At 43.9% G+C, this 25,586-nt stretch overlaps 1 protein-coding gene across 1 annotated transcript in view; it reads right to left on the reverse strand.

Moving 5' to 3' along the window:
- Positions 1-21,870: 21,870 nt before the first annotated feature.
- Positions 21,871-25,586, reverse strand: part of LOC139259616 (pantothenate kinase 1-like) — a 106,408-nt gene continuing 102,692 nt past the window's right edge. The window contains exon 7 of the mRNA XM_070875101.1: positions 21,871-23,613. Coding sequence (XP_070731202.1) covers positions 23,554-23,613 — 60 coding nt within the window. The 3' untranslated portion in view covers positions 21,871-23,553. The remainder of the gene's footprint in view (positions 23,614-25,586) is intronic.

Here is a 25,586-nt window from a genome sequence, read left to right on the forward strand (position 1 = left end):
GGCACACAATGTGCATGCACTGAAAACCAGCTTTTCCGATCTGTCAAGATCCTCCATATCCCCACAGCCAAGACATTTGCATGGGCAAGATTGTGGTATTTGCCCATATCTTGCCCAGAAAATGTCCTGAAAACTCTTGTGCCTGATAAAAGCAGGCGCATCGCCAACTTTTAACAGCGTCAGAGTTTTAAAACAGACAAAAACATATAAAAATAACATTTTAAAAACACATTTTAATGTTAAAAACCTTGCCCACTAAGGTAAATTTATTTTAGACCATAATTTAAAAACTTAAAAAAAAATCGGAAAAATATATATTTTTCCTAATACTTTAATTTAAATTAATGTTAAATATGCGATGTTTTTCTTCTATTTTTTATTGGTGTTTTGGTGTGTGTGGGGCAGGGGGGGGAGAGGCTGTTTTTCAATCATAATAAGAACTCCTGCTTACGGAGTTCCCATTATTATAAATGAGAAAATACTTTATCTGGATTGGCTCCCCAGAGCCATGTGACTGACCTGACCTGAACCAGTGGTATGGACGCCATGTTTTTAATGAAAAGGCTGCTTCAAGTTGATGGGAGCATTAACGTAATTTGTGAGTGGATTTTAAGGGTGTTTGAAAATCTTGCACATTATCTGAGCACATTGTGGTCAATTTAGAGTACATTTGTGGTTGTTTAGGGACAAGTGAAGAATTTTGAAGACAGTTTAGGACATTTATAGGAATGGGACCTGTAATTTCTCAGCCAATATTGCTCACTACTCACATGCTGCAGAATAGAGACGGAAGGTGGTTCATTGAAGAGCATTATGTGCCCAAAGAGATGGCAGACTGCTGAGGAGGAGGAGACCTTACACCCAACGCATTTACAGGGAGCAGCAGTCATACCTGCACCTGTCCGGTACAACATGTGTGAGAAGGCTGTGCTTACAAAAAGTGGTCCATCAGTGAGATATGCCAGCTACTTAAGGGAGACCTGCAGCCTAACAGCACCACCAGGACTGCACTGCCGGTTGAGGTTAAGGTGCCTGCGGCACTTTCCTTTCAGGCCTCAGCTGGCCACTCTGCGTGCCCTGCTGCACGCCACTTGGTCCCGCGACTTCTTCGGACCCGAATCCAGGAAAGTTGGATTCAGCTGAGGAAGAGGTGGCCGCAGGTAGAATGGACCCTTGAGTCTCCATGTTGTGTGCTTGAACTGGCTTGAGGGTCGTCAACACGACCCTCCTCCTCCGTGGTCTCCCCTCCGGTGGGGAGTACCACTTGCAGCAGTAAGGGTGAAGCTCCAGCGAGCTCATCAGGTCTCCGATGCGCCTGGGCAACTGGAAAACATAATGAGAGGTCAGTAGAAGAGGAGGGGAGGGGGTCAGGGTGACATGAGAATAATTACGTTGCACAGGCATATGTAGAGGAGCAACACTGCTGCGTTAAGATATTATCGGGAGATATTACATTTAATTAACATGAACAGAATGTACAGAAACTGCATGGCATTATAATAGGATTTCATGATCACAGCATTACATTACATGACATAATTCATACATTATACTCACACAGTATTATACATGACTTACCTGCTGCTACAACTGGATCTGCACCACCACGAGTGGCTGAGCGATCTGAGTGATTATGTGTCCCTACGAGGGCTGCAGCCCGCTCCTCCCGATCTGAAAGTTCCAATAACTCTGCTGGCCCTCCTCCCATGTGCTCACGCTCAGCGCGTTTGGAAGATATCTTCTTCTGCAAAGATGACAAGAGCATGGTATAAGCTAATTGCCCAGGTACTAGTATGGAACACACAGCGAGACATCCACAATTAACCATCCCCAATGATTTTCATCAATGTCCCATTAATGTTATAGGTTATATGTTGATACCGTTAGATGTGTTCTTCATGCATCAATTGCATCCTAAGTACAGAAAAGCAATGTAATAAGATCGTGGATAGGAAATAATGCGTGATACCAAGTTTGCCTAGCTTAATTACAATGTGGCAGATTTACATTTCAATTAATGAGTCAGTGCATGACTAAAGTTACTTAAGTTGTTACTTACTCTCACAGACGCATCAAGGTCATTCCAGCGCTTGTGGCACTGGCTTGGCTCCCAAACATCATCGGCGGCCAATGACACCACCTCCGCAATCTCCACCCAAATGCACTGGTAAACTCTGGGGGGTGGTTTCCTATGACCAACCCAGGTCAATTGGATCCAGCTGTCCCCATCTCGTGGACCAAGGCAGCTTGCACCTCGTCTGGGGACGAGGGTCTAGTGAGAAGGAGGAACTAAAGGAAATCCTTATTAGTCAGCAAATTGATGGGATTGAAGGCTGATAAATCCCCAGGGCCTGATAGTCTGCATCCCAGAGTACTTAAGGAAGTGGCCCTAGAAATAGTGGATGCATTGGTAGTCATTTTCCAACATTCTATAGATTCTGGATCAGTTCCTATAGACTGGAGGGTAGCTAATGTAACCCCACTTTTAAAAAAAGGGAGGGACAGAGAAAACAGGGAAGTAAAGACTGGTCAGCCTGACATCGGTGGTGGGGAAAATGCTGGAATCAATTATTAAAGATGTAATAGCAGTGCATTTGGAAAGCAGTGACAGGATCGGTCCAAGTCAGCATGGATTTATGAAAGGGAAATCATGATTGACAAATCTAGAATTTTTTGAGAATGTAACAGTAGAATGGACAAGGAGGAGCCAGTGGATGTCATGCTTTCAAAAGGCTTTTGACAAGGTCCCACATAAGAGATTAGTGTGCAAAATTAAAGCACATGGTATTGGGGGTAATGTACTGATGTGGATAGAGAACTGGTTGGCAGACAGGAAGCAGAGAGTAGGAATAAACAGGTCTTTTTCAGAATGGCAGGCTAGTGGGGCACCGCAAGGTTCAGTGCTGGGACCCCAGCTATTTACAATATACATTAATGATTTAGATGAAGGAATTGAATGTAATATCTCCAAGTTTGCAGATGACACTAAGCTGGGTGGCAGTGTGAGCTGTGGGGAGGATGCTAAGACTGTGCAGGGTGACTTGGACAGGTTAGGTGAGTGGGCAAATACATGGCAGATGTGGTATAATGTGGATAAATGTGAGGTTATCCACTTTGGTGGTAAAAACAGAAGGGCAGAATATTATCTGAATGGTGACAGATTGGTAAAGGGAGAGGTGCAACGAGACCTGGGTATATCAGTCATTGAAGGTTGGCATACAGGTGCAGCAGGCGGTGAAGGTGGCAAATGGCATGTTGGCCTTCATAGCGAGAGGATTTGAGTAAGGAGCAGGGAAGTCTTACTACAGTTGTACTGGGCCTTGGTAAGGCCACACCTTGAATATTGTGTACAGTTTTGGTCCCCTGATCTGAGGAAGGACATTCTTGCTATTGAGGGAGTGCAGCGAAGGTTCACCAGACTGATTCCTGGGATGGCAGGATTGACATGTGATGACTGGATCGACTAGGCTTGTATTCAGTGGAATTTAGAAGAATGAGAGGGGATCTCATAGAAACATATAAAATTCTGATAGGATTGGACAGGTTAGAAGCAGGAAGAATGTTCCCGATGTTGGGGAAGTCCAGAACCAGGGGTCACAGTCTAAGGATAAGGGGTAAGCCATTTAGGACCGAGATGAAGAGAAACTTCTTCACTCAGAGTTGGGGGCATGTGGAATTCTCTACCACAGAAAGTTGTTGGGGCAGGTTCGTTATATATATTCAAAAGGGAGTTAGATGTGGCCCTCATGGCTAAAGGGATTATGAGGTATGCAGAGAAAGCTGGAATGGGGTACTGAAATGCAGGATCAGCCCTGATCATATTGAATGGTGGTGCAGGCTCAAAGGGCCGAATGGCCTACTTGTGCACCTATTTTTATGTTTCTATGTCTGAGAAGCATTTGGCCCTCTTCCTCCCTCCTACCTCAGCCACGTCCTGCACTCCCTCAACTTCACTAGCGATTGAGGCTATAATTCAAATTTGAAATACACTTGCAAACGTCAAAAATCCAACTTAAGCTGTCTCCTCTTGCTCGCTCTGTCTCTCTCGCCCTCCCTTCCTCTTCTGCGCATGCGCAGGTGACCCTTGAATTGCGGGAAAAAGAAAAAAAAATTACGCATGCGCAGAACAGTCGTTGTTAGGGATGCCAGCCTTACATGAGGAAAAAGACCGCGACCGCCTACTCGCTACTGCTACCTCCGTCAACCCCCCAAAAAAGCTGAAACTAACGGTTTTGGATATGGGCAGTATTCCGGCAGTTGTTAAAAGTCGAACATGATATGGCCGGTAGCGATACAAGTGGAAATTCTAGCCTCAAATGTTGCTGTTGTAACACATGATGTTACCAATATAATCTATCTCTTTGAATTACAACCCTGGCTGTTTACTTTTCTGGGTATGTCATGATATTGGATATTTCACTGTGATAGAGAATTCAAACAGGCTGCAAAGTTGATAAAACACAGACCCCTGCCTACGTGAGAACCAGCACATTGCATTGAGCTATAACTCACGCTTGACATTTCAGGACTTTGGCCAGGGAGCCAATTAGGGGTTAACAACATATCAATTGAGCCAATAAGGTCAAAGGGGGTGAGCCGGGATAAGTACAGCCATTTCTTCCCATGTGTTTCAGAAGGACAAAGGACCTGGCATAAAGCCAGCAGTTTTTGCAGTTGCCAGAATAAAGTTATGTTAAACTATCACCGGAGTTCGCATCTCATTGAAAATTAAGAAATCTAACAATTTTGGCGTCATGAACAGGATTGCTGAGGGAAGAAACTGAATTTTGGTCATCGGACCTACATACTGAGGTAAGGACTCCTCTTTATAAAAGTCCTCGGTCAATTGTCTAAATTCACCTCCCCTTCGACGCGATTCCAAAAGCCTCTGGTTTGCGAACCCTCTGGTTGGTAATCGGCTCGAGGTCCCATAGACATCTAAACTTTGGCGGTGTGTTAGTTAATTCATCACCGACCCACTGATCGACTGGAAAGCCTATGACTCGAGACCCCAGTAAAGAAATTAGTATTATGGCAGCAGAAGATAAGAGCAAAGAATTGCCTACAACTGTTAAAGGTGGGCGAGCACCACCTGAGGTTTCGATAGACGAAATCCTCGAACAGTTGGAAAGAATACACAGAGCAACAATTCGACTTATCTAAAACCTGTATCAAGATTGAACAAAAGTATGGAACCTCCAAAGGACAATGGTTCTTGGATGAGATCAAAAGGGTCTGGGGAAAAATGACCCGTATGAAAAATAAAGAACGAACCAGATGGTCCCTAGCCGTTATGGGACAGATCCGACAGCGGAATGAAATTATAACGCATTCCCAACATGATAGGGACCTGACAAGTACAAAGGACCAATTGCAAGCGGTTTGTGAACAAATGAGACAAAAAAAGCTTGAACTTGAAAAGTTGGAAGCGGAAGTTAAAGATCTTAAAGGTGAAATTAAAGGATGGAAAAAATCATTAGGTCAAGAGACAATAATAGGAAAAGGAAAATGTATCGGTCAATTCCCAGGGTACCCATGTTTGGATAAATTAAAAGCGCAAACCCAAAGACACGACCAAGGAATAGATATGGATTCTGAATCCTTTGACGATACAGGGTCGGGGGATGAAGAATTAGGGGTGCGCTTTGCCCCGTTTAAAAAAAGACGAGTTGTAGTCAAAACAGAAGAGACTGCGGATGAGGGCGGAACCAAAAAAATGGAGAGAAGGGTGTACAAAAAATATTTAGCTTATGATCCAGTAGACCCGGAGAAAATTGATAAATGGTCCAAGGAGTTGCCCAATCCAAAGAAAGGGGGAGTGAAAACGTGGGATCAATTGGACCGTTTAAGAAATATATATCAACTTCATCCCTGGGACGGAGTGCAAATTTTGACCATAATGGTGCCAAAAACACAAGGAAGGAACGTGTACAACAAGGTAAAAGGAGCTCTGGGGCAGGATGAGCAAGAATTAAACGCAGGGTGAGAGGCGATTAAACACTGGCTGCAAGCCTTCAGTCCAGTTAAGACAGACTGGGGAAAAATTGCAGCCTGCCAACAGAAAGGAACAGAGGAGGTCCTGGAGTATGACGAGCAGTTTAGATGCTTTAGAGTGGCTAGAACATTCAGGTATGAATAATACAGATGAGGAAATGGATGAACAAGAGTTTGGACCCTTGAAAGCAGCTTTCGTGGCAGGTCTAAAGCCAGAACTGTCCAAAATGCTTAAGCTAGTGTTACCGGACTGGGAAGGCAGAGGAGCTACCTTTGCAGCATTGGTGGAGCGATGTAACCAATGAGACAGGGATATAGGAGCTAAAGTCCGAGCTGTGCAGGCTATGGGATGGAAATCCCAGCATTCCAATAAACAGTCATTCGGAAAATTACCCGGAAAATGTCATTATTGTGGGATAGGAGGTCACTGGGCCAAGACGTGCAGGGCGAAACAGCAAGGTCACAGCTGGGGAAGAGGACGCAGCCAGGGATACAATTCAGCCAACAAACCAGGCTTGTCACAAGATAACGACCTCATAGAAGCATTTAAGCGACTGACAATACAACAACAGAAAGTGTTACTTGGGATAGCAAAAAACGATTAGAGCCCGCCCTGGCCCCTCTCCTCGCACTAATACAACAAAGGGGAGATGGGCTATATATAACTGTGAGGGTGGGCGATAAGGATGTGGACTGTTTTTTAGACACAGGGGCGGAATTAACATGCTTACCCCTGCAATATGGAGACTTTTTGTCGTTGGATGGTAGGGCACGTACAGCCTATGGAGTTAGGGGCCATAAAATGGAAATTAAAAGGACAACATTGGTAGTTACAGGGCTGGGTCCACATGAACTAACCACGCCGGTCTGGATAGGCCCAGTAGATCAACCCCTTTTGGGAATGGACGTCCTAATCCAAGTAGATTCATCATTGCATTTCGAGGATGGTCGGGTGACATGGTCAATTAGAACTTTGAAGAAATAAGAATTGAAGAAACATCCGATATGGGCTAAAGATAAGAACGATTGTGGCCTACTTCAGATGGAGCCTGCGTCATTTACCGGAACCAAGCCTCCATGCACTAAATAGTATCCCATCAGTCCAACTGCCATCATGGGAATCTTACCGGTTATTCAGCAATTGGAGAAACAAGGGGTGCTTATTAAAACGCATAGCTCCTCCAATAGCCCCGTGTGGCCGGTACAGAAATCTAATGAGACTTGGCGTTTGACTGTCGATTATAGGAAAGCTAACCAGTGTATTGATCAAAAAGCTCCTTTGGTCGCAGATCCCTCCACCATTTTTAATGCCCTCAAACCAGAACATAAATATTTCTCGGTTATAGTTATGGCTAATGGATTTTGGTCGGTGCCTCTGGCATCGGAGGTTCGACAGTGGTTTGTTTTCATGGTCCAAGGACAACAGTATACTTGGACCCGGTTACCGCAGGGTTTCCACAACAGCCCTACGGTATTCCACATGGCTTTACAAAGCCATTTACGAGAATTACCTCCCCTGTCATCCAAATTCATCCAATATGTAGACGATATCGTGCTAGCTTCAAACACGGAAGAACAGCATGAACAAGATCTACGAGCTCTGCTGGATCACCTTTGGCTGAAAGGACATAAAGCCAGCAGAGAAACATAGAAACATAGAAAATAGGTGCAGGAGTAGGCCATTCGGCCCTTCTAGCCTGCACCGCCATTCAATGAGTTCATGGCTGAACATGCAACTTCAGTACCCCATTCCTGCTTTCTCGCCATACCCCTTGATCCCCCTCGTAGTAAGGACTTCATCTAACTCCTTTTTGAATATATTTAGTGAATTGGCCTCAACAACTTTCTGTGGTAGAGAATTCCACAGGTTCACCACTCTCTGGGTGAAGAAGTTTCTCCTCATCTCGGTCCTAAATGGCTTACCCCTTATCCTTAGACTGTGACCCCTGGTTCTGGACTTACCCAACATTGGGAACATTCTTCCTGCATCTAACCTGTCTAAACCCATCAGAATTTTAAACGTTTCTATGCGGTTCCCTCTCATTCTTCTGAACTCCAGTGAATACAAGCCCAGTTGATCCAGTCTTTCTTGATAGGTCAGTCCCGCCATCCCGGGAATCAGTCTGGTGAACCTTCACTGCACTCCCTCAATAGCAAGAATGTCCTTCCTCAGGTTAGGAGACCAATACTGTACACAATACTCCAGGTGTGGCCTCACCAAGGCCCTGTACAACTGTAGCAACACCTCCCTGCCCCTGTACTCAAATCCCCTCGCTATGAACATGCCATTTGCTTTCTTAACCGCCTGCTGTACCTGCATACCAACCTTCAATGACTGATGTACCATGACACCCAGGTCTCGTTGCACCTCCCCTTTTCCTAATCTGTCACCATTCAGATAATAGTCTGTCTCTCTGTTTTTACCACCAAAGTGGATAACCTCACATTTATCCACATTATACTTCATCTGCCATGCATTTGCCCACTCACCTAACCTATCCAAGTCACTCTGCAGCTTCATAGCATCCTCCTCGCAGCTCACACTGTCACCCAACTTAGTGTCATCCGCAAATTTGGAGATACTATATTTAATCCCCTCGTCTAAATCATTAATGTACAGTGTAAACAGCTGGGGCCCCAGCACAGAACCTTGCGGTACCCCACTAGTCACTGCCTGCCATTCTGAATAGTCCCCATTTACTCCTACTCTTTGCTTCCTGTCTGACAACCAGTTCTCAATCCATGTCAGCACACTACCCCCAATCCCATGTGCTTTAACTTTGCACATTAATCTCTTGTGTGGGACTTTGTCGAAAGCCTTCTGAAAGTCCAAATATACCACATCAACTGGTTCTCCCTTGTCCACTCTACTGGAAACATCCTCAAAAAATTCCATAAGATTTGTCAAGCATGATTTCCCTTTCACAAATCCATGCTGACTTGGACCTATCATGTCACCTCTTTCCAAATGCGCTGCTATGACATCCTTAATAATTGATTCCATCATTTTACCTACTACCGATGTCAGGCTGACCGGTCTATAATTCCCTGTTTTCTCTCTCCCTCCTTTTTTAAAAAGTGGGGTTACATTGGCTACCCTCCACGCGATAGGAACTGATCCAGAGTCAATGGAATGTTGGAAAATGACTGTCAATGCATCCGCTATTTCCAAGGCCACCTCCTGAAGTACTCTGGGATGCAGTCCATCAGGCCCTGGGGATTTATCGGCCTTCAATCCCATCAATTTCCCCAACACAATTTCCCGACTAATAAGGATTTCCCTCAGTTCCTCCTCCTTACTAGACCCTCTGACCCCTTTTATATCCGGAAGTTTGTTTGTGTCCTCCTTAGTGAATACCGAACCAAAGTACTTGTTCAATTGGTCTGCCATTTCTTTGTTCCCCGTTCTGACTTCCCCTGATTCTGACTGCAGGGGACCAACGTTTGTCTTTACTAACCTTTTTCTCTTTACATATCTATTGAAACTTTTGCAATCCGTCTTAATGTTCCCTGCAAGCTTCTTCTCGTACTTCATTTTCCCTGCCCCAATCAAACCCTTTGTCCTCCTCTGGTGAGTTCTAAATTTCTCCCAGTCCCTGGGTTCGCTGCTATTTCTGGCCAATTTGTATGCCACTTCCTTGGCTTTAATACGATCCCTGATTTCCCTTGATAGCTACGATTGAACCACCTTCCCTTTTTTATTTTTACGCCAGACAGGAATGTACAATTGTTGTAGTTCATCCATGCGGTCTCTAAATGTCTGCCATTGCCCATCCACAGTCAACCCCTTAAGTATCATTCGCCAATCTATCCTAGCCAATTCACGCCTCATACCTTCAAAGTTAGCCTTCTTTAAGTTCTGGACCATGGTCTCTGAATTAACTGTTTCATTCTCCATCCTAATTCAGAATTCCACCATATTATTGTAACTCTTCCCCAAGGGGCCTCGCACAACGAGATTGCTAATTAATCCTCTCATTGCACAACACCTCCCCCCTAGTTGGTTCCTCGACATATTGGTCTAGAAAACCATCCCTTATGCACTCCAGAAAATCCTCCTCCACCGTATTGCTTCCAGTTTGGTTAGCCCAATCTATGTGCATATTAAAGTCACCCATTATAACTGCTACACCTTTATTGCATCGACAAAGCACAAATATCCCAAGAAGAGGTTGTATACCTGGGACAAAAGATTTCACAAGGAAAGAGAGAACTTACCCAGGATAGAACTGCAGCCATTCGGGCTGCAAAAAAACCCACTATTCGGGAACTAAGGTCCGTTTTGGGATTGTGTAACTTTAACAGAAATTGGATTGACTCCTTCACACAGCTTGACCATACATGCTTTGGTGTCTATGAATAGAATGTCTCAGGTGACGATAGCTAGATGGACCCGCTGGACAGCAGTTTTGGAAGCTCCTAATCTCCATATCGTCCAGGCCAGCCCGGTTAATCCCACAACTATGCTCCTGATGTCAGAATCCAGGGAGCAAGAGAGGGGAGAATGTGAAGAGCATGACTGCGTGGAGATTTTAAAAGAAACAGAAGAAGCAGTCTTAGCAGCAGAGGAGCCTCTACACAACCCAGACCTCATCCTGTTTACAGATGGTTCCTCCTTTGCGGACAATGGTACCAGAAAAGCAGGATGGGCAGTTACAACCTTATATGAGATAATGGCAAAAGGATGTTTACCCTCAGGTATGTCAGCACAACAGGCCGAGTTACGGGCCCTGTCAGAAGCATGTCGAATAGCAGAAGGACAGACAGCTAATGTCTACACAGATTAGCGTTATGCTTTTGGAGTCGCTCACGACTTTGGTCTGTTATGGCGGAAAAGAGGATTCCTCACTGCTGCTGGTACACCTATCCGAAATGCAAAAGAAGTTCGAGACTTACTAGAGGCCATACAATTACCTGAGGAAGTATCCATACCAAGGAAAATACCACGGAAGCACAGGGAAATGCCCAAGCCGACCAGGCAGCTAAAGATGCCACTTCACAAGGCATTCCCCAGAAGAACCAACACAGATGTGCAGATTGAAAGCTCTCAGGACTCTGACACGGGACCTTCAAACAATGCAAGGCGAGTGCTCCCGGGAGGAAAAATGGACATGGATTGAGGCAAGAATTAAGCTATGCGAAGATGGTGTCTGGAGACAAAGAGTTACCGACAAGCCAGTCACGCCACAAGCGCTTATGCCATTTTTAGCCCAACAGATCCACTCGTGGAGACACTTGGCCTCACAACAGATGATGGCATGGTTCCAGAAAAGTTGGTGGGGTCGGGGATTTAAAAAACATGCCCAGCTGGTAGCAGACCGTTGTGTGGTCTGCCAGAAAAATAATTCTGGACCCATCACGGTAATGCCCCAACTGAGGCCCCCTGCCCCTGTCGGACCATTCCAGCATCTGCAGGTTGATTATAGCTCTCTCCCTCCATGCCAAGGATACACTAACATTCTTGTCATGGTCGACAGATTCTCTAGATGGGTAGAAGCTGTCCCAACTAAAAGAGCCACAGCCAATTACACTGCAAAGGTCTTGTGTAAGGATTACATTCTCCGATGGGGAGTACCGAGTAGCATGACTCAGATCAGGGAACACACTTCACAGGTGCTGTCTGCCAAGAAGTCTGTAGGTTACTGAACAGTACGTGGGATTTACACTGTTCTTGTCATCCACAATCATCAGGACAAGTAGAGCAAATGAATCGAACTCTGAAACAACGGTGTGCCAAATATCACCAAGAAGGAACACCATGGCCCCAGGCACTACCAATAGTGCTATGTAGTATTAGGGCAACCCCGAACAGAACTACAGGTCTAAGCCCATTTGAAATTATAACAGGAAGACCCATGTCACTGCCAGGAACTTTTGATTTACGGAAAGTTGATGTTCACTTAATGAGTAACACTTTGTTATCATACTGTCAGAACCTAACCAATGCTATTAGTTCTGTTTCCTGACAGGTATCGGCAGCTTGGGGTAATCCACCCGGAGGAGGACACGACGTCATCCCGGGAGTCTGGGTGTATGTGAAAAAGTTGCATAAAGAACCTTTGGGTGCCAAGTGGGAGGGACCTTACCAAATGTTATTGACCACCCAGGCAGCTGTTAAAGTTCAAGGAAAGAAAGCCTGGATCCACGCCTCACACGTTAAACGAGCACCCGTAACTGAAGCTGAAATCTAATAAGGACAATTACTTTTTGCGAAAATGTATAAATTTACTGTATTACTGATTGTAGGTATTCTAGGCATAGGCCTACTTCTTACTAGCCGACCCTCTGCACCAAAGGGAAATAGTAGAGGACCCAGGGAATTAAATGTAAATACTTTTTATATATGTGTCATACATTTATGCCAAACAAGGTAACATTTCCAGTTGTTGGGTGTGTGCTCATATTCCTATTCACTCAAAGGGAGGGATTCCCTTGAGGCCAGTTCCCTTGAATATCTCGGAAATGGCTGAGTGGATAATTAATCAAAACAAAACAGGCAATGCGTTTCAGGGTATGGAAAACTGGGCACGTAAATGGAAGTCAGCAGGTTACAATCTGACTACCTTTGAAGGGAGGTACCAACCATGCTACAATAATTCCAAACGGCCCCCATTTTTTGTTATCACTAATACAACGGGGGTAGGAAGACCGGGGGAATCGGTCTGTCTGATTAGAACAGCAAAGGAGGCCAAAATATGGGGTATAGTAACTGCTCCCGGAATTATAATATAATCAAGCCACGGAACCGTCCAAACTGGGCCGATGTGGGAGTTCTTAAAGTAACGGGGATCCTGAATAAAACAGATGGAAAAGCCTGGACAGGCCCCAGAGTGTTGCTGACAAAGAAAGAGCTAACATTCATTGCCTATAATGGCACCTATTGGGTGTGTGGCCACAAGGCCTACCCTTGGCTGCCCCAGAATTGGATGAGATCCTGCTATTTAGCCTATATTGTGCCTTATATGTATCATATAAAGTCACTGTCGGAACATCTACACCATCCTAAGAGAGCTATCACAGCAACAGAGAGGTTCTTTGCCATTCTGATCCCCGGGTATGGGACCGCCAAACTGGTAATGGAATCCATTACCATGGCATCCGTTGTGGAACGGATAGCCAATGATACCTCAGAGGCCCTAGTTAAAATCAATGCAGAAATGGTAGCAATCCGCACAGTAGCCCTACAGAATAGACTGGCCCTTGATTACATCCTGGCTGAAAAGGGAGGTACTTGCACCCTACTCGGAACTGAGTGTTGCACATATATCCCAGAGAGCTCCGAAGAAATTACCCACTTAGCGGAGCATATCCAAAAGGAGGTAGAAAAACTTAAGCAACCCCCATCATTCACTTTGTGGAGCGGAGCCACTGAATGGCTAGGTTCAATAGGAACTTCATTGGTGGAAGGTTTAATTCTATTTGTTGTAATTATTTTACTTTTATATTGTTTGTTTATGTTGATTAAATGTTGTTGCAACCAGGCAGCTGTAGCTGCTGTCCCGCAGGTGAGACACCTTGCAGGTCCCAGCAGACCGTCTGTACGTGGCACAGGGGTCTGTTATGCTTAAGGGAAGGTTGTTTACTGGTTGAATTAAGATATTGATATGGATTAAATTGGAATAAGGTTAATTAATCTACTAAAACCAGACTTCCATTGTGGCCACAATGGAATTCGGGTTGGTGTAAATTTGTGTGGAAGCTATTAGTCCGGACATGTGGCGAAACACATCAACAAATTTTAGAACGAAACTCTATTAACATGTATGAAATTATTTTGTAGAATGTTTAGCCAGTGATACTTGATGTTTTATGATTCAGTTTGTGAAAGAATCAAAGGGGGGGATTGATAGAGAATTCAAACAGACTGCAAAGTTGAGAAAACACAGACCCCTGCCTACATGAGAACCAGCACATTGCATTGAGCTATAACTCATGCTTGATATTTCAGGACTTTGGCCAGGGAGCCAATTAGGGGTTAACAACATATCAATTGAGCCAATAAGGTCAAAGGGGACGAGCCGGGGATAAGTACAGTCATTTCTTGCCATGTGTTTCAGAAGGATAAAGGACCTGGCATAAAGCCAGCAATTTGTTGCAGCTGCCAGAATAAAGTTATGTTAAACTATCACCCGAGTTCGCATCTCATTGAAAATTAAGAGACTTAACAACTGAAAGCATTTGACTTTTACAAGGTGAGCGTTTTTATAATACCGCGACCTTATCTCCAAGGCAGTAAAATACACAATAGGGTAACCATTCTTCAAATTACACAGCACACTAAAGACAGGACTAACTGCAGTATGTTTTTATCTCAGAGGTTGAAAAGCATGGATATTAAGATATACTTTTAAGGATGAGAAAAATAAAAAGCATGCAAAAATATCTTTAAAATGCCTGTGTTGTTTCAATTCTATAGTCACAATTTTAGACGATTTGTAATAAATTAGTCTTTAGACTACCCGTTAGACTTCTCAGTGGTAGCACACTCGCCTCCAGGTCAGAAGGTTGCGAGGTCAAGCCTCACTCCAGAGACTTGAACACAAGATTTCGGCTGACATTTCAGTTCAGTACCGAGTGCTACATTATCAATGGTGTCGTCTTTTGAAAGAGACGATAAACCGAAATCCCACCTGCCCTCTTGGGTGGATGTAAAAGAGCTCATGGCAAGAGAGTTCGCCCAGTGTCCTGGCCAACATTTATCTCTCAACCAACATCCCCAAAAACTGGTAATCTGGATAACATAAGAAATAGGAACAGGAGTAGGCCATACGGCCCCTCGAGCCTACTCCACCATTTAAGACGATCATTGCTGATCTGATCATGGACTCAGCTCCACTTCCCCGCCTGCTCTCCATAACCCCTTATCCTCTTATTAAGAAACTATTTCTGTCTTAAATTTATTCAATGCCCCAGCTTCCACAGCTCTCGAAAGCAATAAATTCCACAGATTTACAACCCTCTGAGAAGAAATTTCTCCTCATCTCAATTTTAAATGGGCGGCCCTTATTCTAAGATCATGCCCTCTACTTCTAGTCTCCCTCATTAGTGGAAATATCCTCTCTGCATCCACCTTGTCAAGCCACCTCATAATCTTATACGTTTCAATAAGATCACCTCACATTCTTCTGAATCTCAATGAGTAGAGGCCCAACCTACTCAACCTTTCCTCATATATTAACCCCCTCATCAACCTAGTGAACCTTCTCTGATCTGTCTCCAAAGCAAGTATATCCTTTCGTAAATATGGAAACCAAAACTGCATGCAGTATTCCAGGTGTGGCCTCACCAATACCCTGTATAGCTGTAGCAGGACTTCACTGCTTTTATACTCCATCCACTTTGCAATAAAGGCCAAGATTCCATTGGCCTTCCTGATCACTTGCTGTACCAGTATACTATCCTTTTGTGTTTCATGCACAAGTACCCCCAGGTCCCGCTGTACTGCAGCACTTTGCAATCTTTCTCCATTTAAATAATAACTTGCTCTTTGATTTTTTTCTGCCAAAGTGCATGACCTCACACTTTCCAACATTATACTCCATCTGCCAAATTTTTACCCACTCACTTAGCCTGTCTATGTCCTTTTGTAGAATTTTTGTGTCCTCTTCACACATTGCATTTCCTCCCATCTTTGTATCATCAGCAAACTTGGCTACGTTACACTCAGTCCCTTCTTCCAAGTCGTTAATATAGATTGTAAATAGTTGGGGTCCAAGCACTGATCCCTGTGGCACCCCACTAGTTACTGGTTGCCAACCAAAGAATGAACCTGAATGCCTGACCGAATTTTGCTTTTCCAAATGTCCTGCTACTGTTTCTTTAATAATGGACTCCAACATTTTCCCAACCACAGATGTTAGGCTAACTAGTCTATAGTTTCCTGGTTTTTTCTGCCTCCTTTTTCAAATAGGGGCATTACATTTGCAGTTTTACAATCTGCTGGGACCTCCCCAGAATCCAGGAAATTTTGGTAAATTACAACCAATGCATCCACTATCCCAGCTGATCCTTCTCTAAGTTGCTGACAATACTAGTAACTACAGGCCAGTCAGTATAACCATCAGTGGTGGGCAAGGTTTTAGAAACAATAATCAGGGAAAAAAATTAACAAGCATTTGGAGAGGTTTAAGTTCAGGAGAGCCTGAACGGATTGGTAAAAGGCAGATCCTGTTTGACTAATCTAATTGAATTTTTTTGATGAAGTAAGAGGTTAAGGAAATGTAGTTGATATTGTCCGTATGGATTTTAAGAAAGCATTTGACAAAATACCATATAAAAGGCTGGTTAGCAAAATTGAGGCTCATGGAATAGGAGGGTCAGTGTCAGCTTGGATAAGAAATTGGTTTAGGAACAGAAATCAGCGAGTCATGGTGAATGGTTGTTTTTCGGACTGGAGAATGGTGGACAATGGTGTTCCCCACGGGTCAGTAGGAGAACCACTGCTTTTTTTGATATATATAAATGACTTGGATATTGGAATAATGGGTAAAATTTTAAAGTTTGCTGATGATACCAAACTTGGAGGTGTGGCAAACAGGGCTGATGATACCAATCGACGACAACAGGACATAGATAGGCTGGCAGAATGGGCAGACAAGTGGCAGATGGAATTTAATACAGAGAAATGTGAGGTGATGCATTTTGACAGAAGGGATAGGGAGAGACAATATAGATTTAATGGCACAGTTCTAAAGAGTGTGCAGGGATAGAGGGACCTGAGGGTTCATGTGCATAGATCTTTGAAGGTGGCAGGACATAATGAGAGTAGTTAGCAAAGCATATGGCACCTTGGGCTTTTTAAATCGAGGTATTGAGAACAAAAGCAGAAAATCTCTGGTTAGGCCACAACTGGAGTATTGCGTCCAGTTCTGGTTACCGCACTTTAGGAAGGATGTGAAGGTCCTTCAGAGGATGCAGATTTACCAGAATGGTTCCAGGGATGAGGGATTTTAGCTATGAGGTTAGGTTGGAGAAACTGGGGTTGTTCTCTTTGGAGCAAAGGAGGTTGAGGGGAGATCTGATAGAGGTGTACAAGATTATGATGGGTTTGGATAAGGTAGACAGAGAAAGGTTATTCCCATTAGCTGATGGTACAAGGATTCGTGGATTTAAGGTTATGGCAAGAGATACAGGGGGGGTTTGTGAGGAAGAACGTTTTTACGCAATGAGTGGTAATGACTTGGAACTCGCTGCCAATGAGAGTGATGGAAGCAGAGATGATCAATCAATGATTTCAAAAAGAAATTGGATAGGCACTTGAGGGAAATAAACTATCCCAGGGATAGAGTGGCGAATGGGACTGATGGATTGCTCTACAGAGAGCCGGCATGGACTCAATGGGCTGAATGGCCTCCTTCTGTGCCATAATGACTGACTCTAGATCGGCAGCTGCGTTTCCTACATCAAAATAATGACTATACTTGAAAAGAACTTCATTGCTTATGAAGTGCTTTGGGACTTCTTGATGATATGAAAAGTGCTATATAAATGAAAGTGTTTCTTTTTAAAAAAAGTACAGGTGCAGCGTCCAAAAATCCAGAACCCTTGGAACTGAGGCCGTTCCGGATTCCGGGCTTTCGATTTGTTTTCAAATGTCACGAATCCGGAAACACCAGAGCCCAGGTTCGGGTATTTTCGGATTCCCGCCGAAGAGCTGTTCTGGCTGTCCAGCCCCGCCAAGGAGGTTACCGTCAGGCTGTCCAGTCACACCAAGGAAGATGTCTTAGGGCGGGCTCCGCCAAGCAGGTTGTCGTCGGGCTGGCCCCCGCCGAGGATGTTGCCGGACATGGCACTGTCAAGCAGGTTATCGGTCGATCCTGCCATGTCAAGGTGTTTGGCAGGGCCGGCCCCGCCGAGGTGTTCGGGCAGGCCCCACCAAGGAGGCTCCAAGGTAAGGCCAGCGGTGGCGAGGCGTGACCAGAGGTCGGGCAGTGGCGGGGCCCCCGAGGTCGGCCGGTCCGGATTCAGGAACATTTTACGGATTCCGGATGACCCTGCCACCGATCGGTCTGGAATTGGGAACATTCCGCACCTGTAAATACATCTTATTCCATCCATTAAGAAAATAGGTTTTCTGTTTCCTTTCTTACTCAATTCTCTCCACCCATGACTGTCTCTGCCAATCTTTATCTTACTGCACCAATCTTCATTCTACAAAAAACAATGCTCCAACTAAGCTCTTATTATAACCTTGCACGCAGAAAGAAAATCTCTTTCCACAGACCAACTTAGGAACAACAGTGACACCCTGATCGCCATTACAAAAACTTTCTGTACCCCAAACGTCTCTTTCTCCTTTCTTGAAGTTTCTAAAATGTGAGGTTCTACATCTTCCCAATTTTTATTTTTGCAGTTTTGCTAATTTTGCTTAAAGGTGTAGGGACACATTTTCTTAATGAGCAAAACAATTGAATGTGCGCTACATTGGCCAAAGGCAGAAATGACATTCTCTGTGGCTGACGGTAGTGTGTTATATCTCTTTGCCTTCAGTGTTTAATTCTGTTGACCAATCCATCAGCTCTCTTCCATAGGGCTGCCCTCACATAGTTCCACCCCTATACCTGTCTGAACAATGTATTTCCAGCAATGGTTCACTCTTCCTGCCGTTGCCCTAGTATGGTCATCGCTGGAGTCCCCCCCCCCCCCAACGATCTATCTTCCTCTTCCTCATCTACATCATCATCATAGGTGGTCCCTCGAACGAGGATGACTTGCTTCCACACCAAAAGGGACGAGTTCACGGATGTTTCATATTCCAGTCCTGAACCCCAATTGAGGGGGTGGAAGATGCCTGTGCGTGGATTTTTTTTAAACGTGTGGTGACCGTTGCATATCAGCCACCATATGGCCTTTATCCAGTGGCAAGGGTTAACCAGGACGACTGGAGACCTGCTCTGCTGCACGGACCTAGTGCACACACATATCGCAGTGTGCTATCTACATCCACATGCTGCCGCTCAGTGACAGCATTTTCAGGCAGGGGAAGGGGACACCAGCTTCTACATGTACATAGACGACACCCAGCTCCACGACGTCAGAAGAACAGGAGTAGACCATTCATCCCCTAAACCTCTTCTGCCATTCAATTAGATTATGGCTCATCTGCATCTTAACTCCATCTACCTGCTTGGGTTCCATAACCCTTAATATCGAACAAAAATCTAGCAATTGTAGTTTTGAAATTCTCAATTGACCTAGCATCAATAGCTTTTTGGGAGAGTACCAGATTTCCACTGCCTTTTGTGTGAAGAAGTGCTTCCTGTCATCACATCTGAATGGCCCATCTCTCATTTTAAGGTTATGCCCTTGTTCTGGACTCACCCATCAGAGGAAATAATTTCTCTCTATCTATCTTATCAAATACTTTAATCGTCGTAAACAGCTCAATTAGCTCACCCCTTAATCTTCTATATTCAAGAGAATATAAATCTGTTCTGTGCAACCTATCCTCAGAATGTAACCCTTTCAGCCCCAGAATTGTTCTAGTGAATCTGAACTGCACCCAGTCCAAGGCTAATATCCTTCATGAGGTGTGATGCCCAGAAATGAATGCAGTACTCCAGTTGCAGTCTAACCAGAGCTTTATACGAAGTCATCATTTTCCTTCACCCCAAGGCCACTCTGTGCTGTCAAGACTCCATCTCGGACATCAAATCATGGATGAATCAAAGTCCATGCCCCACTGAACATAGGAAAAACCACTTTGGTAGGAAAAACATAAGGACAAAGTATTATTTAAATGGTGATGGCTTGGGAAATGTCGATGTACAGAGGGACCTGGGTGTCCTTGTACACCAGTCATTGAAAGCAAACATGCAGCAGTTAGGAAGGGAAATGGTATGTTGGCCTTCATTGCAAAAGAATTTGCGTACAGGAGCAAGGATGTCTTAATACAGTTATACAGGGCCTTGGTGAGACCGCACCTGGAGTATTGTGCGCAGTTTTGGTCTCCTTACCTAAGAAAGGATATACTTGCCATAGAGGGAGTGCAGCGAAGGTTCACCAGACTGATTCCTGGGATGGCAGGACTGTCATATGAGGAGAGATTGGGTCGACTAGGCCTGTATTCACTAGAGTTTAGAATATTGAGAGGGGATCTCATTGAAACATATAAAAATTCTGACTGGGTTGGATAGACTGGATGCGGGGAGGATGTTTCCCCTGGCTGGGAAGTCGAGAACAAGGGGGTCACAGTCTCAGGATACGGGATAGGAAATTTAGGACTGAGATGAGGAGAAATTTTTTCACTCAGAGGGTGGTGAACCTGTGGAATTTTCTATCACAGAAGGCTGTGGAGGCCAAGTCATTGAAAATATTTAAGCGGGAGATAGATAGATTTCTAGAAACAAAAGGCACCAAGGGTTATGGGGAAAAAGCGGGAATATGGTGTTGAGATAGAGGATCAGCCATGATCATATTGAATGGTGGTGCAGGCTCAAAGGGCCGAATGGCCCACTACTGCTCCTATTTTCTATGTTTCTAAGAATGAAGCATCATTTTTGCCGCCTTCTCTCCCCTTCCCACCAATCCCATCCCCAGTCACTTACTCAGGCTGAACCAGACCATGTGAAACCTTGGCTTCCTGACAGAGTTTCAAATCCCACATCCTATCCATGACTAGTGCCACTTGCTTTCAGCTCTTCTATCGCTTGCCTTCATCCCCTATCTCACTCCCCACTGTCACTGAAACCCTCATTCACACTCTTGTCCTTCTAGAATCAAATGTTTCCAATGTCCTGCTTCCTGTCCTCCGCCATCCATAAACTCCAACTTGTTCAAAACTCACCTGCCCATATCCTGTCCTGCACCAAATCTCAATTGCCCATCACTTTCCTCCTCGCTAACCTATATTGGCTCCTTGTACCCCAATGCATTACATTTAACATCCCCATCTTCGAATCCCCATTTGACTTCATCCATGCATTCTCTGCAACCTCCTGCAGAAGCTACAGCCATTTTAACCCTATGTTCATAAAAAGGACAGATCAGTGTACTTTCTAAATGGTGAAAAACTAAAAACAGTGGAGGTCCAAAGAGCTTTAAGGGTCCATGTGCATAGATCATTAAAATATGTACAGGTACATAATAATCAAATAGGCTAATGGAATGCTAGCTTTTATATCTGGAGGACTAGAATACAGTGGGGCAGAAGTTATGCTGCAGCTGTACAAAGCCCTGGTAAGACCACACCTGGAGTACTGGGTTCAGTTCTGGGTTCCACACCTTAGGAAGAATATATTGGCTCTGAAGGGAGTGTAGTGTAGATTTACTAGAATGATACCTGGACTTCGAGGGTTAAATTACGAGGAGGGATCACGCAAATAGGGTTGTATTCCTTGGAATTTAGAAGATTAAAGGATGATTTAATCAAAGTTTTCAAGATATTAAATGGAAGTGTTAGGGTATATGGAGTTAGGTCACAGATCAGCCATGATCTAATTGAATGGCGGAACAGGCTCGAGGGGATAAATGGCCTAACTCCTGTTCCCATGTCCCTATAAAGTTCTAGGAATTGTTGATCGATCTGCGAAAGTTTGGCGATGTCACTTCCTGTTGAAGTAGTCAGCTGTGGAGGGCTGCTTCATGAATGCTCAGGATATTTCCTGCAGTAAATCCTTTTCCTGTAAGGTGCTAGGATATCTGACACTCTTCATTGTACCGTTTCAGAGTGACCCTTTATTTGTCGGTGTATTTCAACATTACTGGACTGCTATAAGCTGCCTGCAGAGCTTTCCAAGTCTTTATTGAATCTGGAATTTCTAAAATCTATTGCACAATGCCTGAATAATTTGGAAGTCTACAATGAAGCTGAATTTCTCAGTAAAATAAAAATACCACCATTACAAAATTTGAAATCAGACATATTTTGAGTCTTTATTTTAAAATGTAAATGTTGTCGACTTTCCCAGTTGGGTTAGAACAGACATCGTACAGTTCCATTTTTATACACAAAATGGACTTCCAAGAACAACACAAAACAGACTAAGAACCAGTAATGTACACTGTTAAACCATTTCAATTAGTGTTACATTCTCAGGTAAGTCAGCAACTAGCCTTACATTCCAGCTCTTCAGGGTCCTCACTCTTTTGAATTCAACAGGATTAATGCTGGTGGTGTACTTAATTAATCCATTGAACACGAGACCAGTTTCCATAAATGGCAAAGGACATACTAATCTTAGTCCATAACCCTGTCTTTTTTTTAAAAACACAAATACACGTAAAACAGGATAGAAATATAGATAGTATGACTAGTTACAATGAATTTAAATCAAACGGATCAATGTATACAAGCAGAGAAATGAAGAGTTTGGATAAAATCTGTTTACGCACCAGAAGGGGTAGAGCATTGCAACGAAAACCCAGTGCAACATTACACAGCCAAAGCCATGCATCTCCTGCCATCATGGAAACCAAACCCAGAAAAAAAGGGCCCTTCATATGTGTTAATGATTTTCTTTAAAGTCCCCAATAAAACTGAAGTCAATGTTAGAAACATGATATCAATGGAATATGGAATATATTCCAACAAGAAGCTGATTTTAACCCTTATGTACATCCAGTTTTCCTATTTGCATGATTAAGTTCAATGATCAGGTATACCCTAGGTATTGTGCAGTAATTACTAAAGGTACCTGCCTCAAAATGCACAGTACAATGATGGGAATTATTATTTTTTTTTTTTAAATAAGAGTTTTGAAATATCAGATAATGAGCTGTCACAGTACAATGTTATGCAGTTTGGTGATGTTTGAATCATACAGTAGTTTTTATGAAGTGGCTTTCCTTAAAAATAAGAGAACAAATATTACCCAAGCAGCTTCACATTTGCGGAAATGTACCTTCACTTATGTGACCAAAAATAGTGTTTACACAAAGAAGCTTTGTTGTGACCAGACAAGTACTTTCAACCATAAAGTCGGCACATCAAGAAAGGATAGGCTTTCAAACTGGTCTTTAGATGGGCACGTTTGCCAGTGCCCATGGTCACTACTTGTGCGTGTTCAAAGAAAGGTCATCCTTTATAAATACTTACGTAGGACAGTTTCACAAAGGCAGCAAAGTCAATGAGCTACACGATTAACAGGTTCATTTTCAGCTTTGTAGCTTCATTTGAAACTAAGGACAGTTCTTGAAATTACATGAAATTAAATTACAAATCTTCCAGGTGGTTTATAAATAATACTTAAATCATTACAGTTTGATCATTCACAAGCCAGTATGTCCCAGAAGACAAAAAACAATTCAGATTGGTCGACTTTTGTACAGAAATTATTATTTTCAAATATCAATACATGAAACCAGTGGGTTTTGGCTATCTTGCACATTGTTTAAAATATATACAGTATATACAACAGGTTATTTAATTTTCCTTAGAAACAAGTCTCAGTGCAGCACAACAGTAGCTGCTGTAAAGTACAAGATTTATTCTTAACCTAATGTGAAAATTAAGAATAGTTAACCGTTTAGTTAGACAAGTTCCTTTCCGGCACTAATTTCTGAACAGTAGCTTTTAAAATACAAACGATCTTTGTCGCTAGTTGTGGCCTACTCCGCACCTCAGTAGGCATCTGTCATCTTCAGTAATTCCAGCAATGCCCCAACTGCTCCAAAATAACCCTATAGGACGAAGAAGGAACAGATGTGACTGGGTCAAGTGTGGCTTTTCCCAAGAATGGTAAGTTTTAGCACACAATTATTTGACAGCACACCGCAAATTATGGCAGCGTAATTCCAGATGCCATAGAAATAGCAACATAAAATATCTGAGCCATGTCTGTGCCAGTGAGTTTAAAAGCCAAGTGCTTGAAGTCATTTTTTTTTTCTTGTGATTTATTTATCTTTTTTTCCCGCTTTCTCCACTCTTATTTGCAAGTGATTTTGGTCCCTTCCCATCAGAGAAGTGGAACAGTAACCCCGTAGCACTTATGCCTCTGTTCAGCTGTGCAAAGCGCCGTACGGATTGGTAAGTCCTTACAATCGCTTAACTGCTGGGCAACAAGAATGCCAACAAGCCCGTGAGGTCCAATGGTGCGATTTGTACTTCAGCAGGGTTTATTTAGATTAAGTCAGGGTCTTAATTTCTGCAATATTAGATTCCTAGTCAACATCCACATAACAGGATCGGCGTACATATTTAAAGATCTATGGTACATACACAGATCAAATATAGCAACTTAATGGGACTGATGTGTCATGTTACTGCCCCCATAACAGGACACTACGACGAAAACACTTCAGTCGGAAGAGAAAAGGAAGGCATGCTGCCAACTACCCAGCTATGCGTGGCCTCCAACCATCTCCAATGCTGTGTGTCCTTCCTCTGAAATGGGAGAGCGAAGGATTGCTGGTGCTGGGGCTAAAGTCTAGTGTTGCAGGGCTGTGTAGAGAGCAAGAGCGATAGAAAGAGGAGTCTTGCCTTGGTAATCCTAGTAAGGCTATTACATTTCTTTCTGCACAGCAGTCAGGTCCTAGGGACAGCGCTACCATTGGCCCGCCCAGCCACCTCCCTCCACCGCTGTTGCCTAATTTTCCAGGCACCCATCTGAAAGAAGGAGAACCTCCTTCCTGTTCCTCTTTTTCTCCACAAGGACCTCCATGGAAGCACTGGAGAATCGGGGTGCTCTGGCTGATGCCACGCTGCCTCACTGATCACCTCTGAAAAGTGCGCCTCCCCTTTAAGAGCTGAAGGCAGCCTTTAAATAGTGGCAGGCCCTAGGGTTCCCACCCTCCCAAATGGCGCACTGCCTATAGCGAGCACAATTAGCATTAGCAGCTCACTTGATTAAATGAGTCCCCAACGTGAAGATTGATTGGACCTCCCGCCGATGTCATCGGGCAGACACCGGGTCTACTACCTGCCCAATCTGCGCTCTACACCAAAATCTACCCTAGGGACTCCCAACACATACCTTTATTAACTCTCCCCTACTTATAGGATCTTGGCTAGTGGGTGCACCCTCGGCTTTACTTGTATGTGGGAGGCGGGGGAAAGAGAGAGAGATGGAGGGGGGGAAAAAGAGGGAGGTAGTGGGATAAGGGATGGAGGGAGGAAAATGGAGAGCTGGGAGAGAAGACTGTCGTCCAACCGGGGGGGGGGGGGGAGGGGGGATTCGTCTGATTGGCAGGTGGAAGAGGTTAAGGTTCACTCCTGTAATTTTTGATTTGTGAAGGGGATCCCCTTTGCCAGAATTACTGCCCGATGGTCATAGACTGGGCGGGGGGGGGGGGAGGAGTTGGGGGCTAAGTGTATGTTTGTGTTTTTTAATTGGGCTTTTTTATCAAGTGGGTTAGAGTGGAATTGGTTCCTTTTCCATTGTAGGGGTGGAGGTGGTCAAGATATTTGTCCATTTCCTGGCTTGTGGTTGATTGCCAATAGATGTGCTCAGTGGATGGGGTGGGGTGGGTTGTGGTGATTTATTTGACTGTGTTTGCAGCACCTTGTACTTTGCCCAAACAGCAGTGCTTCAGTCCATATTTTTGGACAACAACCATTAGCTTTTTTTGTTTATGCTTTTTCTGAGTTTGCAACATTTCTTTTTATCTTGCAAGTCACCATTTTCACAAGATTCAGAGTTGCTTAATAGATTGGC

The sequence above is a fragment of the Pristiophorus japonicus genome, chromosome 3 (genome assembly GCF_044704955.1).
Source record: "Pristiophorus japonicus isolate sPriJap1 chromosome 3, sPriJap1.hap1, whole genome shotgun sequence".
Classification (NCBI taxonomy): Eukaryota; Metazoa; Chordata; class Chondrichthyes; family Pristiophoridae; genus Pristiophorus; species Pristiophorus japonicus.